Below are 18,155 nucleotides of genomic sequence, written 5' to 3'. Positions count from 1 at the left end.
ACTCCACAATTCATTCCCTTTGCATTCCTTGCTATACCACATCTCTCATACACCCTTTCATTTCTTTCTCCTTTCCATCTAGTCACACCACATGCTCTTCTCAAATAGCTCATTTCCACAGCCTGGATTCTTGACCTCTGTGCCTCATTTCATGTCCATGTTTCTGCTAAAAAGGTCAGGGATGGGAGGACTATGCTGTCCCTTAATCCTCTCTTCACTTCCATACTTACACCTCTACACTTTATTATTCTATTAAGGGACCCAATTACTCTTCTACCCTAAACTGCTCTCTCCCTCATATCTTCTTTCATATCACCACAAGACAGCTCCCAGACTCTTAAATTCCCAGATAAAATGTAATTAAAAAAAATTTATCCTACAACCCCTACAATTGAAGAAGGAAAGAGCAGACAATATCTGGTGAGTAAATAACAACAACAACATACTTTTTCATACTTAATTTTTACTGTATTTTCTGTATACAAATCAGGGGATGACCTAAAAACCAGAAAATTAAAAATTGGCAAGGATCTAGTACCAAGCAAGCTGGATTTAGGGTTGTCTGTCTTTAAAGAATTACATAAATAAAGAGCTGCTGTTACGAAATTATTGTCAATATTCTTTTTATACCCAATTGCTTCTCCCACTTTAGTGAGGCAGCATCAAGATCAAATGAACAAAAGCCTCATTTACACACACTCACTCTCTAGCTGTTGTGCATAATGCACTGAAATCAGAGTCTGCCATCCAAAGCCAAGCTATGTAGACTATTCCTTGGTATACTTTGGCCACTTCACAAGCCCTGGATCAGCCCACTGACAGCATGTCACCCCATATGCCACAATGACCCAATTCATTCCCCCCCTTGCCTAAATAATCTGGCCCTAATACAAAAGAGCTTCTCACACTATCCCTCCAACTCCTTCTTGGATCATCTCCCTTCCTCCCTACACTTCTGATAAACAGAATCTCTTAGACATTTTTCAATCTTTCCATGTGTCTAAGCCAATTCAGCACACCCTAATAATTCTCTTCATAACACTGTGCTTACTACCACATCTTTCCTCTACATTGTCATTCCTCACGCAATCAATCCACCTTAGGCATTCCATTTTCAAGATGTCTACCTTCTCCCTTCCTTTTGCATGTAAGGGCTTTTCAGAATATTTAAAATAGTCAGATTATTCTGTATTTTATCACAATATACCAAATCAAATAATATTCTTACATATTTCACTTAACTAAATTTCATCTGAAAAGTCATCCATTTGATCACAGACCCAACTGACCCAGTCAAGCATCTGTATGAGAGTGGAATCATCCTCAAAAGCCTTTTGTTTTAGAGCAGTTTTAGAAACTCCTTCTATACAAGATGATATACCAGACAGGATCTCCTGAAATTAGAAAAAATCATTGAGCTCAGAATTCATCAATAAAGTAAATATAAAAGACACATAGTAATCATAGTCAACAAACAGCAAACAGTCGTGTCAACATATAGGAAAGGTGGCTACAAAACACTCTATTTAGAGTAAAAATATCAAGAACATCTAATTTCTCACATCATCTGAATCAATGATCATCTGAATCAATGAAAACTAATGCTGGTTACTTTTCCATGAAGCCCAGTAATGAGGGTGCTATCTACTACATTCAAATATTTGAGTCACAAGTACCACCTAACTGTTATAAACAAAGATAAGTTTATGATACAGTTGTGAACAATGCTGATTCAAAGGATGAAATTCACACTTTTGCTACATATGAGAATGATGTCACAATGTTAATACAATATACTGCCAGGGAGCAATATGATACTAAAACAAACATCTGTATATACATGTACATGGTGGGGAAATGCAAACAAGTATGAATAAAAAATGTGTTAAGAAAAAGGTATGTGGATGTCTAAAAGAAGTATTATTTCAAGAAGCATATTAAGCATAGAACTGAAAGAGACTTAAAGTAAGTTATACCAATAAGAAAAAAATCTAGGATCCCTGAGTACGCAACACTGCTCAACTGTGCTAACTTTCACATCACTCCTTTCAGATGTTGAGAGAGATTCTGATTATAAGGCATACTAATTACAGTAAATATAACACATTTACCTATCCATTAACGTCAATAATCATATTTCATTACATAAAGTAATAGTTATTCATATCCCAAAAGAGTTCACCTCTATTTTTACATTTATCCAATATTTGAAGAAGGCATGCCCTCTAAAATTAATTATTTTTCATACATAATAAGTTAAGACTAAATGTGAATAAGAGCAAGGTTATTAGGTACAGTAGGGTTGAGGGTCAAGTCAATTGGGAGGTGAGTTTGAATGGTGAAAAACTGGAGGAAGTGAAGTGTTTTAGATATCTGGGAGTGGATCTGTCAGCGGATGGAACCATGGAAGCGGAAGTGGATCATAGGGTGGGGGAGGGGGCGAAAATTTTGGGAGCCTTGAAAAATGTGTGGAAGTCGAGAACATTATCCCGGAAAGCAAAAATGGGTATGTTTGAAGGAATAGTAGTTCCAACAATGTTGTATGGTTGCGAGGCGTGGGCTATGGATAGAGTTGTGCGCAGGAGGATGGATGTGCTGGAAATGAGATGTTTGAGGACAATGTGTGGTGTGAGGTGGTTTGATCGAGTAAGTAACGTAAGGGTAAGAGAGATGTGTGGAAATAAAAAGAGCGTGGTTGAGAGAGCAGAAGAGGGTGTTTTGAAATGGTTTGGGCACATGGAGAGAATGAGTGAGGAAAGATTGACCAAGAGGATATATGTGTCGGAGGTGGAGGGAACGAGGAGAAGAGGGAGACCAAATTGGAGGTGGAAAGATGGAGTGAAAAGGATTTTGTGTGATCGGGGCCTGAACATGCAGGAGGGTGAAAGGAGGGCAAGGAATAGAGTGAATTGGAGCGATGTGGTATACAGGGGTTGACGTGCTGTCAGTGGATTGAATCAAGGCATGTGAAGCGTCCGGGGTAAACCATGGAAAGCTGTGTAGGTATGTATATTTGCGTGTGTGGACGTGTGTATGTACATGTGTATGGGGGGGTTGGGCCATTTCTTTCGTCTGTTTCCTTGCGCTACCTCGCAAACGCGGGAGACAGCGACAAAGTATAAAAAAAAAAAAAAAAAAAAAAAAAAAAACATAAGTTACTAATATCTGACTAAATTATGCATCTATCATTTTGCTTGTACTTCCAGTTTCTAAAGCATGGAACAAAAGAAATCTGTTCTTGCTGCTACCTCACTAATAAAAAAAAATTATCAATAGCTACACAATAAACAATTTACATATAAAACTTTTTGTAGAACAACTAAAAAATTTCCAAGATAGTACAATTTTTTCCCTTTTTAGAAATTGAAATACAAGGAGGGGAAGGTTTCCAGCACCTTGCTCCCGCCCCCTTTAGTCACCTTCTATGACACACAGGGAATATGTGGGAAGTATTCTTTCCTTCCTATCCCAAGGGATAGGGTGGATGTGTTCAAAATGAAATGTTTGAGTACAATATGTGGTGTGAGATGGTTTGATTGAGTAAGAAACGTAAAGGTGAGAGAGATGTGAGGTAATAAAAAGTGTGATTGACAGAGCAGAAGAGGGTATGTTGAAATGGTTTGGACATACAGGGAGAATGAGTGAGGAAAGACTAACAAAGAGAATATATGTGTCAGATATGGAGGGAGCAAGGAGACACAGGAGACCAAATTGGAGGTGGAAGGATGAAGTGAAAAAGATTTTGAGCAATCAGGGCCTGAACATACAGGAGGGTGAGAGGTGTGCAAGGAGTACAGTGAACTGAAACTACAAGCTATACCGCGGTCGACGTGCAGTCAATGGACTGAACCAGGGCATGTAAAACTGTTGGAAAACATTTTAACCCTTAACCCAATGACTGCTCATATCCCACATATGAGACATGCAACTTCCAGGAGTTGACTGTAAGTATCCCATAAATCTGATCTCATTTTTAAAACATCCGCATTTAGTCATACTGGTAATAATTATTCAAAATTCACTTACTTGTACCTCTATGGGTATTTCAATAGATTAGTCCATATCTTTTTCACTCAAGTGGCCAGTAACCATCATAGTGCCAAAGCATAAGGTATACCATCACCTTAAGCAAACCATATAAGGAAACCCAAATTATTACATGGATTAATCAAATACACTCGACTCGGAGAGTGAAAGTGTGTCAAGTGGACACAACTTTCACAAAGATATGAAACAACAAAGGCAGTGTGAGGAGGGGAGGTGCTTTGTTAGGTCTGCAATTTGCCACATGGACACGGGCAGATGTTGCTAACTTCACTCCAACATAATTTGATTCTGACAAAGGTAATTCAGGTATAAGAGGTGTTTGTTCTGTCCCAAAGGATTCTGAGGAGCTGAACCATTTCTTAACACAAGTGATTTGATGGACATGATAATGACTGAAACAAACTTGTATTCTGGTTTTCAAAATGAAATATAGTCAACATCTCCAAGCACTAGATTGTCGAACTTCAATGCCACTAATCAAGATGAAATTTTGGTGTTGGCTATGGCAACAGCCTTGAGCTGCCTGAAAAAATATTCATCTATGAGCCTTGCTACTCACGTGAGTAGAGATCTATTGTCTTAAAAATTGCTTTTTTCAGAAAAAATAACTGTTTCATGTGGCAAGGAAAAATTAAAACATACTTTTTCTCAAAAAGTCCCAAAGTTGGGGTATACATCAAATACTGGGATGCTTCAGTCATCAGATTAAATGTTACACCAGGGTTGCAAATCCCAACACCACGAGAAAAGAAAATTACAAACAGATATATGGGCATTAAAAAGTTTGACCAAGTGGAATGCTGAGTAAGAAGAATTGGGTACAACTGTCATATCTGACAGCTCAAAACAATGGGGAAGGAGAGTCTTGTTTTTTTTTCTATCTTGAACTTGGCTTTGCACTCTACTCGTTTTTCAAATACTGATACAGTGATGATGGTGAATAACATGAATAAAATTAAAAATATTATGCTATGCACACAAAAAATCAGTAAAAGGAAGGGGCATGGCCCGCACAAGAGGCAATCCTTTTTCACCTTGATTCAAAAGGAAAAGACATGCAAATCCTATGTTTGCATCATACTACACTCTTATTTCTTACACAGGCACGGCTCCCAATCCACATTCAGATCACACACACTTCAAATGCCCTGGTTCAGTCCACTGACGGCACGCTGCATCTGCAGGCCCTGATCACTCAAAATCTTTTTCACTCCATTCTTCCACTTGCAATTTGGTCACCCACTTCTTTTTCCCTCCACCTCTGACAAATATATCCTCTTTGTCAAACTTTCATTACTAATTCTCTTCATATGTCCAAACCATTTCAACACACTCTCTTGTTCACAAAGCTTACTGGACATTTTATGCTTCTTGTAACAAAAATGTGACAAATAAGGATAAGTCTAAATGTTTAGTGTTGCCCTATTTTCCCAACTTAGCTAATCTAAGACATGTTCTAAAAATCAGTGCTTGTAATGTTGCATTTGAGTGCAAATAAAAAGTAGGCCAAATCTTGCAACAATTGGGGATGTTTATGCCGTCAAATGCAAGACATGTAAATATATCTATATAGGCCAGACAGGTAAAACTGTGACAGAGAGGTGTTTTGGCATCATCATTCAGTATGCAGGGATGACCACAAAAATGCGATTGCTAAACACTTATGAAGATGATCACCCCATAGATCTTGAAAATCCCATTATTCTATACTCTTCTGCAGATTGTCACATGCAATGTCACATGTCATTGAATCTGTCTTAATTGCTTTATACCCCTCTGCAGATTATGTCACATGCAATGTCATTGAATCTGTCTTAAATGCAAATATAAGAACTTTAATTTGTCCCCTGGCTATTTCAAAGCCCATCCTAGCATTAACCAAATCATTATGAGAGAACTGACAAAACACAAAAACATAAAAAAAGTTGTTCAGGATACATCCAGCTACCCAGGTCAACCCCTGCCAAGTGACCCCCCCTTAATCACTCTCCCTTGCAATGGCTATGGCCAGACAAAGCAGACCATGCCTGGTCTATAAAAATTGGTGTTGGATGGCAGGAATCAAGTGCGATGTAGGGTTTTAAATAACTGGCAACTGATGAGGTGGATCATCTCCAAGAAACATGCCATGCCACATGTATAGAAAAATTACACATTAAATAAAACTGTATGAACTACTGAAGTGCAATTTCACCTTCATACTATCATCAAAGACAAGTGAGATCATTACATCTACATGCATATGTCTGTGTATGTTGATATGAATATGTACGTGTATGTATGGGCATTTATGTATATATATATATGTGTATATGAGTGACTGGGCCATTCTTTGTCTGCTTCGTGGCGCTACCTTGCTGATGTGGGAAACAGCGATCAAGTATAATAAATAAATAGATAAATACATATCTTTTATTATTATTATACTTTGTTACTGTCTCCCGCGTTAGTGAGGTAGCGCAAGGAAACAGACGAAAGAATGGCACAACCCACCCACATACACATGTATATACATACATGCCCACACACGCACATGTACATACCTATACATTTCAATGTATACATACATATACATGCACAGACATATACATATATACACATGAACATATTCATACTTCCTGCCTTCATCCATTCCTGTCGCCACCCCACCACACATGAAATGGCAACCCCCTCCCCCTGCATGTGCGCAGTAGCGCTACGAAAAGAATACAAAGGCCGCATTCGTTCCCATTCAGTCTCTAGCTGTCATGTGCAATGCACCGAAACCACAGCTCTCTTTCCACATCCAGGCCCCACAAAACTTTCCATGGTTTACCCCAGATGCTTCACATGCCCTGGTTCAATCCATTGACAGCACGTCAACCCTGGTATACCACATCGTTCCACTTCACTCTATTCCTTGCATGCCTTTCACCCTCCTGAATATTCAGGCCCCGATCACTCAATCTTTTTCACTCCATCCTTCCACCTTCAATTTGGTCTCCCACTTCTCCTCATTCCCTCCATCTCTGACACATATATCATCTTTGTCAATCTTTCCTCACTCATTCTCTCCATGTCACCAAACCATATCAACAAATCCTCTTCTGCTCTCTCAACTGCACTCTCTTTGTTACCACACATCTCTCTTACCCTTTCATTACTTACTCGATCAAACCACCTCACACCACATATTGTCCTCAAACATCTCATTTCCAACACATTCACCCTCCTATGCACGACCCTATCTGAAGCCCACACCTCGCTACCATATAACATCGTTGGAACCACTATTCCTTCAAACATACCCATTTTTGCTCCCCTAGATAACGTTCTCGCCTTCCACACATTCTTCAACGCTCCCAGAACCTTCACCCCCTCCCCCACCCTGTGACTCACTTCCACTTCCATTGTTCCATCCAATGCCAAATCCACTCCCAGATATCTAAAACACTTCACTTCCTCCAGTTTTTTCTCCATTCAAACTTACCTCCCAATTGGCTTGTCCCTCAACTCTACTGAACCTAATAACCTTGCTATTATTCACATTTACTCTTAGCTTTCTTCTTTCACACACTTTACCAAACTCAGTCACCAGCTTCTGCAGTTTCTCACCCGAATCAGCCACCAGTGCTGTATCATCAGCAAACAACAACTGACTCACTTCCCAAGCCCTCTCACCCACAACAGACTGCATACTTACCCCTCTCTCCAACTCTTGCATTCACCTCCCTAACAACCCCATCCATAAACAAATCAAACAACCATGGAGACATCACACTCTCCTGCTGCAAACCAACATTCACAGGGAACCAATCACTTTCCTCTCTCCCTGCTTGTACACATGCCATACATCCTTGATAAAAACTTTTCACTGTTTCAAGCAACTTACCTCCCACACCATATACTCTTAATGCCTTCCACAGAGCATCTCTATCAACTCTATCATATGCCTCCTCCAGATCCATAAATGCTACATACAGATCCATTTGTTTTTCAAAGTATTTCTCACATACATTCTTCAAAGCAAACACCTGATCCACACATTCTCTACAACTTCTGAAACCACACTGCTCCTCCCCAATCTGATGCTCTGTACATGCCTTGACCCTCTCAATCAATACCCTACCATATAATTTCCCAGGAATACTCAACAAACTTATACCTCTGTAATTTGAACATTCAACTTTATCCCCTTTGCCTTCGTAGAATGGCACTATGTATGCATTCCGACAATACATTGAATATCCTCATCAACCAATCAACAACACAGTCAAACCCCTTTTCAATAAATTCCACAGCAATACCATCCAAACCCGCCGGCTTTCATCTTCCACAAAGCTTTTACTACCTCTTCTCTACTTACCAAATCATTCTCTTGGACCCTCTCACTTTGCACACCACCTCGACCAAAACACCCTATATCTGCCACTCTATCATCAAATACATTCAACAAACTGGCATCAAATACATTCAACAAACCTTCAAAATACACACTCCATCTCCCTTGCACTTCACCACTACTTGTTATTACCTCCCCATTTGCCCCAGTCACCGATGTTCCCATTTGATCTCTTGTCTTATGCACTTTATTTACCTCCTTCCAAAACATCTTTTTATTCTCCCTAAAATTTAATGATATTCTCTCAACCTAACTCACATTTGCCCTCTTTTTCACCTCTTGCACCTTTCTCTTGACCTCTTGCCTCTTTTTTTATACATCTCCCAATCATTCGTACTACCTCCCTGCAAAAATCGTCCAAATGCCTCTCTCTTCTTTTTCACTAACAGTCTTACTTCTTCATCCCACTACTCACTACCCTTTCTAATCTGCCCACCTCCCACCTTTCTCATGCCACATGCATCTTTTGCGCAAGCCATCACTACTTCCCTAAATACATCCCATTCCTCCCCAACTCCCCTTACATCATTTGCCCTCACCCTTTCCCATTCTGCACTCAATCTCTCCTGGTACTTCCACACACAAGTCTCCTTTCCAAGCTCACTTACTCTCACTTACTCACATATTCTCTCAACCTAACTCACATTTGCCCTCTTTTTCACCTCTTGCACCTTTCTCTTGGCCTCTTGCCTCTTTTTTTATACATCTCCCAATCATTCGTACTACCTCCCTGCAAAAATCGTCCAAATGCCTCTCTCTTCTTTTTCACTAACAGTCTTACTTCTTCATCCCACTACTCACTACCCTTTCTAATCTGCCCACCTCCCACCTTTCTCATGCCACATGCATCTTTTGCGCAAGCCATCACTACTTCCCTAAATACATCCCATTCCTCCCCAACTCCCCTTACATCATTTGCCCTCACCCTTTCCCATTCTGCACTCAATCTCTGAACACTGAACACCCCATGTACACCAATTATTCCCTGAACTGCCACATTACTCACCTTTGCATTCAAATCACCCATCACTATAACCCGGTCTCATCCATCAAAGCTGCTAACACACTCCCTCAGCTGCTCCCAAAACACTTGCCTCTCATGATCTTTCTTTTCATGATCAGGTGCACAGGCACCAATAATCACCCATCTCTCTCCATCCACTTTCAGTTTTACCCATATCAATCTAGAGTATACTTTCTTACACTCTATCATGTACTCCCACAACTCCTGTTTCAGGAGTAGTGCTACTCCTTCCTTTGCTCTTGTCCTCTCACCAATCCCTGACTTTACTCCCAAGACATTTTCAACCCACTCTTCCCTTTTACCCTTGAGCTTCGTTTCACTCAGGGTCAGAACATCCAGGTTCCTTTCCTCAAACATACTACCTATCTTTCCTTTCTTCTCATCTTGGTTACATCCACACACATTTAGACACCCCAATCTGAGCCTTCAAGGAGGATGAATATTCCCCGCATGACTCATTCTTCTGTTTCCCCTTTTAGAAAGTTAAAATACAAGGAGGGGAGGGTTTCTAGCCCCCTGCTTTTGTCCCCTTTAGTCACCTTCGACATGCGGGGAATGCATGGGAAGTATTCTTTCTCCCCTATCCTCAGGGATAGGGGTGGCGACAGCAATGGATGAAGGCAGCAAGTATGAATATGTATATGTCTGTGTATATATATGTATGTATACAATGAAATATTATCCCTGGGATAGGGGAGAAAGAATACTTCCCATGTATTCCCTGCGTGTCATAGAAGGCGACTAAAAGGGGAGGGAGCGGGTGGCTGAAAATCCTCCCCTCTCGTTTTTTTTTTCTCAATTTTCCAAAAGAAGGAACAGAGAAGGGGGCCAGGTGAGGAAATTCCCTCAAAGGCCCAGTCCTCTGTTCTTAACGCTACCTCGCTAACGCAGGAAATGGTGAATAGTATGAAAACACTGAAATGTATGGGTATTTATATGTGCGTGTGTGGGTGTTTATGTATATGCATGTGTATGTGGGCAAGTTGGGCCATTCTTTCATATGTTTCTTTGTGCTACCTCGCTAACATGGGAGACAGCGACTAAGTGTAATAAACAAAATAATAACATATATGTATGTGAGTGTGTGTGTGTGTGTATACGAGTGGTTGGGCCATTCTTCATCTGTTTCCCTGAGCTACCTCGCTGACGCAAGAAACAGCAATTAAGTATAATAAAATAAAATATTATATAAATTCATCCCTGGGTATAGCGGAGAAAGAATACTTCCCAAGTATTCCCAGCATGTCATAGAAGGCAACTGTAAGGGGAGGGAGCAGGGGGGCTGGAAATCCTCCAAAGGAAGGAACAGAGAAGGGAGCTAAGTGAGATTACTGAAGGCTCAGTCCCCTGTTCTTAATGCTACCTCGTTAATGCGGAGAAATGGCGAATAGTATGAAAAAAAATTATATAAATTATTGTATGTCCCTCTTTTTAAACAAGGTGTTCCCAAACACCAGTCCTTTTCCAATACACTACTCATCACAAGCTGTTCACCTTTTTCATTCATAATACTAAATGCCCCTTGCCCTCCAAGTCATACTCTAAACAGCCACATCACTCATTTTCACATTCAAATCTTACATCACTAATACCCAGTCTCTTGCATTAAAGCTGCAGGCACCCTTTCAGCTGCTCCCAAAACTCTTTCATCACACAATCTTCCTTCTCACTGCCAGTTGCATAAGCACTAATAATCACGTGTCTCACCATCCACTTTCCTTTTTATCTATATCAGTTTAGAATTCACTTCCTTGCACTCTTTCACACACTCCCACAACTCCTGCTTCAGGGGTGATGCTACTCCCTCCTTAACTCTTGTCCTTTCATCAACCACGACTTTACTCCTATAACATTTTCAAACCATTATTCCACTTTACCCTTGAGCTTTGTTTCACTCAGAGCCAGAACATTCAAGCCATTTCCTTAAAAAAATACTATCCATCTCTCCTCTCTTGTCATCTCGGTTACATCCACACACATTTAGACACCCTAGCATTAGCCTTCAAGGAGGATGAGCACTTCCTGCTTGGCTCCTTCTTCTGTCCCATCTTTTAGAAATCAAAATAAAGAAGGGAAGGGTTTCCAGCCCCCTGCTCCTGCCTCCTTTAGTCGCCTTCTACGACACACAGAGAATATGGAGGTAAAATTCTTTCTCTTCTACCTGAGACACCTATCAGCAGTATATATTTGCCTGATGCCACCAAAGAGGACGAAACTGAGGAAGTATTTGCCTCTAATCTTCAGTAGATGTCTCATAAGAACTGGCCAATATGACTTGGTGCTAGATGTTACATTACCAGTTAACCATGGTACATTTTCAAAAGCATTTGGCAGAGCTTCCTGTATTACACAAGAAACATGTTTAGCTAAATTAAGTTGAATGGGCACCATAATTTACTTTAAACTCAACTTCTGAACCATAACCATAATAAAGGTCAAACTGCTCAGAAACATCTTGAAATGATGCCTGAGAAACTTATATGAAACGTAAAGCTTGGTAAAGGTGCACACATATCTTAAAGTTGGAAAGGGATATGGAGCTTGCAAAGCTTGTGATCTTTTGAAGAATATGAAGCATGTCAAAGGCAGAAAGCAAGAGCAGCTTCTGAAAACTATGAACTATCTAAAGTCTGAAAAATCTGTGATACTTCTCAAGTTTATCATATAGAATGTAGTTTGCAGAACTAGCAAAACATGTTATATTATGAAGTTCGTACTGCTTATGAAAATGCACGTTATTTCTTTATAATGCATTTTACAGAACTAAAAATTCTCCAATATGAATTCAACAAAGTAGATAAAGTGCTAAGATGAAATGGGTAGAACCATGCTAAAAACACCCTTGCTGAAAGATAACAGTATGCTTTTCCTCTGTGAGATATTAACATACCAAATAGACAGATTAAACTGGGAGTGGGTCTCCACTAAACAATAATGTTATATCCCAGCAGAATTATCAAAGGAAAAATCTTTAAGTAATCAGTCAGCCCCACTGGTGGTTTCAAATGTGAAAGATCTAACAAAATAGTCTTGCATCACAATCCAGCAAATAAAGGTAACTTTGTGAGGAACAAGTTTCCACAAACGTATTGAAATATCAATACCCCAGTAGATATCAATATCACATTATGAAAGAAAAAAGTTTAAATTTTCAAGGAAAAAGAAGCAAGGAAGGAAGTACCACAGCAAAGAACATGAAAATATGCCTCTTGTGTTTTCAACCCTTGTCACATTCCTATGAGTGAGATATGAACTGCAATTAGTTTCTTCTTCCATTATCATGAAATACATAATGATTAAAAAACTTTTACATACTCTTTTTAATTATCCGATTACTGAAGGAAAATACCAATTATTTCATATAACACATTAAGAATCCTAGCCGTCTACCCATCCTTCAGGCAGGGACAGTTGGGCCCACCTTTGTCATGCAGACATACCTTTAGCACATATTTCTAAGGGGGAGATTACTCCTATCCCCCACCAACCCCAAGACCCCCCCCCCCCCCCCCCCACCCCAAATCTCTCTACATGCCCTATGAGTGGGGACAGCTATGGAACTTGAGGTGGCAGGTCAGTAACAGTGGGGATGGGTCAGTGACAAAGGTGGAACCCCCTTGCAGCTGTGAGAGTAGCCTACAACCCAAGGGAGCAGCCTATAAAATGAGGGGGTGGTCCAAAATCCTAGGGGTGTCCTGAAAACCAAGGTGGCAGCCCAGAGCCTGAGGAGGAGGATCAGTGCCAGAGGGGATAGATTCGCACTTTCAGGGTACCCCTAACCAAGGGTACCTATAAAATCTGGTCTTCAATTTTCAAAGAGTTTTGATGACATACAAAGTCAATAGACAGACGAATAGATAGATACAGATAGATACATAGAGAGACAACTAGATAGATAAACACTAACAAATATACATGCTACATTCTTTCTAAGATAAAGACGATAACTTGGTGTTCCACATAAGGTGACCGACCATCAACAGCTGCAATGTGATTCAAAATTATTCTGCCAAGAAATGGCATATAACTATAGCAAGATTTGTTTTAACAGCATCACACTAAGTATACTGGAAAAAAGTTCATTTGTTATTTTTTACCATTCATGGTGGTGTTCTGTAATGCTTTTTTTTTTTATCTTTCTATAATAAAATACAAAAGATCCTTGCCAGCTATTGCGGTTAATTACAAGGTACAGGACCAATGAGAAAAGGGAGTTTGAAGAGTTACCCTTGAGATACATACCTGAAGTCCTAATAAAAGACCTTAGGGTTAAAAACAGGCATGTTTTACTTCAAAAACAACATGCTTATTCAATAAAAGTACAAAGAAATGATGTAAAAAACTGTAAGGTAATAACATGATAGTAGTATTTCGCCACAAATGTCATGCCTCTATACTCCCACAAAACAGCCAGCCAGAAATGCTGCATAAAAGGCTACCTCAATCCTTTCTCTAGCAACACTACTTAATGACACTCCTACTATCTGTCTCTAGAAATGATGGTCTACCAAGCCTGACCACAGGTAGCCCATGGCTGCATGATACTCTACCAGCTTATGGAAAATTTTGGTCACACCATGGATAACCATGGATATCCAAAACTTAATGCTGTAGTTGGTGAAATGGTATACATTATCCTAAATGTGTATACTGAAAACTATGGTTGGCAAGACCATGGTAAGCATGGGACCTTTTGTACCAGTAAATAAAGATGGTATCTCAAGGATTTTTTAGTCCTCATTTATTTTATATCATTGTAAGAGCAGAATAACTGAAGTTTCATCTAGAACCATTACCAACATAAATTTAGATCCATATCCCGAGGACACATGCTTCAATGATTGCATAGGATCAGGTGCAATCACAATGTTCCTTTATGAACAGTTTCTCAAACCTTCTATCGTAAGAATATTCATTACAGTATATGATAATATGCTGTATTTATGTCTGTTGATACATTATGCCATTATATCAAATGTGCTAATGTTTCCAAGACAGGTAGACCTTAATCATACGACTCATAAAGAATACCAGCTGTTTACTCAAGCGCCTTACAGATGGATACAACAAAGCCCATCCCCAGCCCCAATGCTCCCTACCCCAACCTTCATGCTCCCTGGCCGACCCCAACCTAACATGCCCCCTAGTCTGCCCAACCTCCCACAACCCCCAGTAAGACCCTCCATGCCCCTACCCCAACATTCTGACTCTGCCTGCAAGACATCATTATAAAAGGAATAATGACTGAAAAATGTATATTACATTTTTTTTTTTTTTCTTTTTTGTCGCTGTCTCCCGTGTTTGCGAGGTAGTGCAAGGAAACAGACGAAAGAAATGGCCCAACCCACCCCCATACACATGTATATACATACACGTCCACACACGCAAATATACATACCTACACAGCTTTCCATGGTTTACCCCAGACGCTTCACATGCCCTGATTCAATCCACTGACAGCACGTCAACCCCGGTATACCACATCGATCCAATTCACTCTATTCCTTGCCCTCCTTTCACCCTCCTTCATGTTCAGGCCCCAATCACACAAAATCTTTTTCACTCCATCTTTCCACCTCCAATTTGGTCTACCACTTCTCCTTGTTCCCTCCACCTCCGACACATATATCCTCTTGGTCAATCTTTCATCACTCATTCTCTCCATGTGCCCAAACCATTTCAAAACACCCTCCTCTGCTCTCTCAACCACGCTCTTTTTATTTCCACACATCTCTCTTACCCTTACGTTACTTACTCAATCATACCACCTCACACCACACATTGTCCTCAAACATCTCATTTCCAGCACATCCATCCTCCTGCACACAACTCTATCCATAGCCCACGCCTCGCAACCATACAACATTGTTGGAACCACTATTCCTTCAAACATACCCATTTTTGCTTTCAGAGATAATGTTCTCGACTTCCACACATTCTTCAAGGCTCCCAGGATTTTCGCCCCCTCCCCCACCCTATGATCCACTTCCGCTTCCATGGTTCCATCCGCTGCCAGATCCACTCCCAGATATCTAAAACACTTTACTTCATCCAGTTTTTCTCCATTCAAACTTACCTCCCAACTGACTTGACCCTCAACCCTACTGTACCTAATAACCTTGCTCTTATTCACATTTACTCTTAACTTTCTTCTTTCACACACTTTACCAAACTCAGTCACCAGCTTCTGCAGTTTCTCACATGAATCAGCCTCCAGCGCTGTATCATCAGCGAACAACAACTGACTCACTTCCCAAGCTCTCTCATCCCTAACAGACTTCATACTTGCCCCTCTTTCCAAAACTCTTGCATTTACCTCCCTAACAACCCCATCCATAAACAAATTAAACAACCATGGAGACATCACACACCCCTGCCGCAAACCTACATTCACTGAGAACCAATCACTTTCCTCTCTTCCTACACATACACATGCCTTACATCCTCGATAAAAACTTTTCACTGCTTCTAACAACTTGCCTCCCACACCATATATTCTTAATACCTTCCACAGAGCATCTCTATCAACTCTATCATATGCCTTCTCCAGATCCATAAATGCTACATACAAATCCATTTGCTTTTCTAAGTATTTCTCACATACATTCTTCAAAGCAAACACCTGATCCATACATCCTCTACCACTTCTGAAACCACACTGCTCTTCCCCAATCTGATGCTCTGTACATGCCTTCACCCTCTCAATCAATACCCTCCCATAGAACCATAATATACTACATGAAAAATAATATTCATATTGGTAAATAAAAAATATCACTACTATGAGTCATAAGTGTCATTCTAAGAATTTGTATTCTGATTCTCAAATGTTGCTATGCGAAATGTTGCCCTATGAACTGTCATTCTATGAGGGGCCCCTTTGTAGTTAATTTGTTGCCTGGAGGAGAAGTGATTTTACTAAAAAGCCAAGCAAATGAGAGGCATGACAACTAAATTTCAATCATGTACACCTTTGAGTGGCAAACATTTAAAGGTTGATTATCAAGGAGAGAAACATTCTGTTTGGTAGTTTGACCGCGTTTTATGGGATGTACGGGTTAGAAGGTAATGGTTTCTGAGGTTTATCATCAAGATGCATAAAAAAGGAGGAAAGAAATGAATACTCAGGTAATGTGATAATCTCCAAAAGAATCCCATAATACATCAATTTAGTAACATACATATAACACTTAATATGGTAAGTGAAAGAATGATCACCTGAGGCCAAGTGTGTCTCAGCAGAGCAACACACTGATCCAGAAGGACAGCAGGAGTCAGTAACTGTGCTAATATCAATAATGACAGAAGTTGTTCTATCTTTTTCCATGCTAATCTTTGGTGGCTGTCCATAGGATTCTGAGCCACAAGCATAACTGTGCGGGAGCACAGAATGGAACTGAGGCTACCTGGCTTTGGTAGGACACCACTGTCTTTCACTGGTTTCCATAAATCCACAAACATCTTCTGCATCTCAGGAGTCATCAACTTGGGAACACAAACAGCTGAAATTTAATAAATACATATCAAAATAAGAATACATGAATACTTACATATATCCACAGAGCCAATGTGTAGATCAAATTTGTGGAAAGTTCTGTAAAACTTATATTGGAGGGGTTAGAACATGGGTACCTTTGGGTACTGATAGAGAGAAAAGATTGAAAATGAGAGACGATTCAATAAAAGATGTCAAAAAACAAAAGTTCTTTAGAATGTACTTTGGAGGAAATACAAGCAACACAGCAGCCCACTAGTATCTGAAAGGCAAAAGGGAGCAAGGAGTGAGTTTAGCAAGAAATGGGAGGAGGACCAGAGAATCTAAAAGAGGAAAAAAAAAGTAGACATGGCAGGGATAATCTAACCTATTCCATAAATTCAAAGGAATACAAAGGTATTCAAATAGCAACAGACTACTTGGTCCCTTCAGGGCTGTTTGAGAAAGTGGAAGAGACATGAATATCATAGATCAGTGTGGTAAGAGTTGAAATACATACATATCTAAGACAAAAAAGAAACATTATATACTTTTCATGTAGTTAAGGTGTCACAAATAATGTCAGTCTTAGATTGAAGCAAATTATCTATCAAGTCTTTTCTTAAATGTATCTATGGAACTACTTTCAATCAATCTAACTGGTAAATCATTCATCAAGATTAAATTACTGGCTGAAAAACTGAATCAAGCATAAGGATTCATGGGGAATAGCTAAAAATCTACAGACAATGAGAATATAGGAGAGGAAACGAATGATAAATTAAAAAAATGTGTGAAATGTGGAGGACACTGTAGCTCCAACATCAATGAGATGAGTGAGTTAAGAGGACACAGAAAGCAATAAAATTGTAAATAAAGACAAGTATATTACCAAGGGGTCTAGACCCAACTCAGGCATATGGTCCTGATGAAGTCTCACATGTGCAAAAAGAGTGTAAAGAAACACTTGACCAATTCCTTAAAATATCTTTCAGCAAAATGATAGGACCAAAGGAGTGTAACATAGCAAATGGCATGCCTATTTATAAGAAAGATCAGGAAACTGTGTTAACTACAGACCAGTATCTCTAATGAGCATGAGCCTCATATCTTAGGGAAAGCTAATCGGAAAGCATAATAATGATTACTTGTAAAGAAGAAGCTCCTCATATGAAAGATAACATAAGCTTAGGAAAAGGAAATATTGCACGACAAATCTCTTAGACTTT

The 18,155-nt window shown here is 39.7% G+C and overlaps 1 protein-coding gene across 1 annotated transcript in view; it reads right to left on the bottom strand.

Annotated features, from left to right (window-relative positions):
- Positions 1 to 443: 443 nt before the first annotated feature.
- Positions 444 to 18,155, bottom strand: part of dlt (codanin-1 like protein dlt) — a 183,661-nt gene continuing 165,949 nt past the window's right edge. Inside the window, exons 17-18 of the mRNA XM_071663855.1 lie at positions 16,671 to 16,954; positions 444 to 1,394 (exon numbers count right to left, since the gene is read on the bottom strand). Of these exons, the coding sequence (XP_071519956.1) occupies positions 1,242 to 1,394; positions 16,671 to 16,954 (437 nt within the window). The 3' untranslated portion in view covers positions 444 to 1,241. The remainder of the gene's footprint in view (positions 1,395 to 16,670; positions 16,955 to 18,155) is intronic.

This window comes from Panulirus ornatus, chromosome 1 (assembly GCF_036320965.1).
Source record: "Panulirus ornatus isolate Po-2019 chromosome 1, ASM3632096v1, whole genome shotgun sequence".
NCBI lineage: Eukaryota > Metazoa > Arthropoda > Malacostraca > Decapoda > Palinuridae > Panulirus > Panulirus ornatus.
This window is presented reverse-complemented; position numbering and strand designations above follow the sequence as displayed.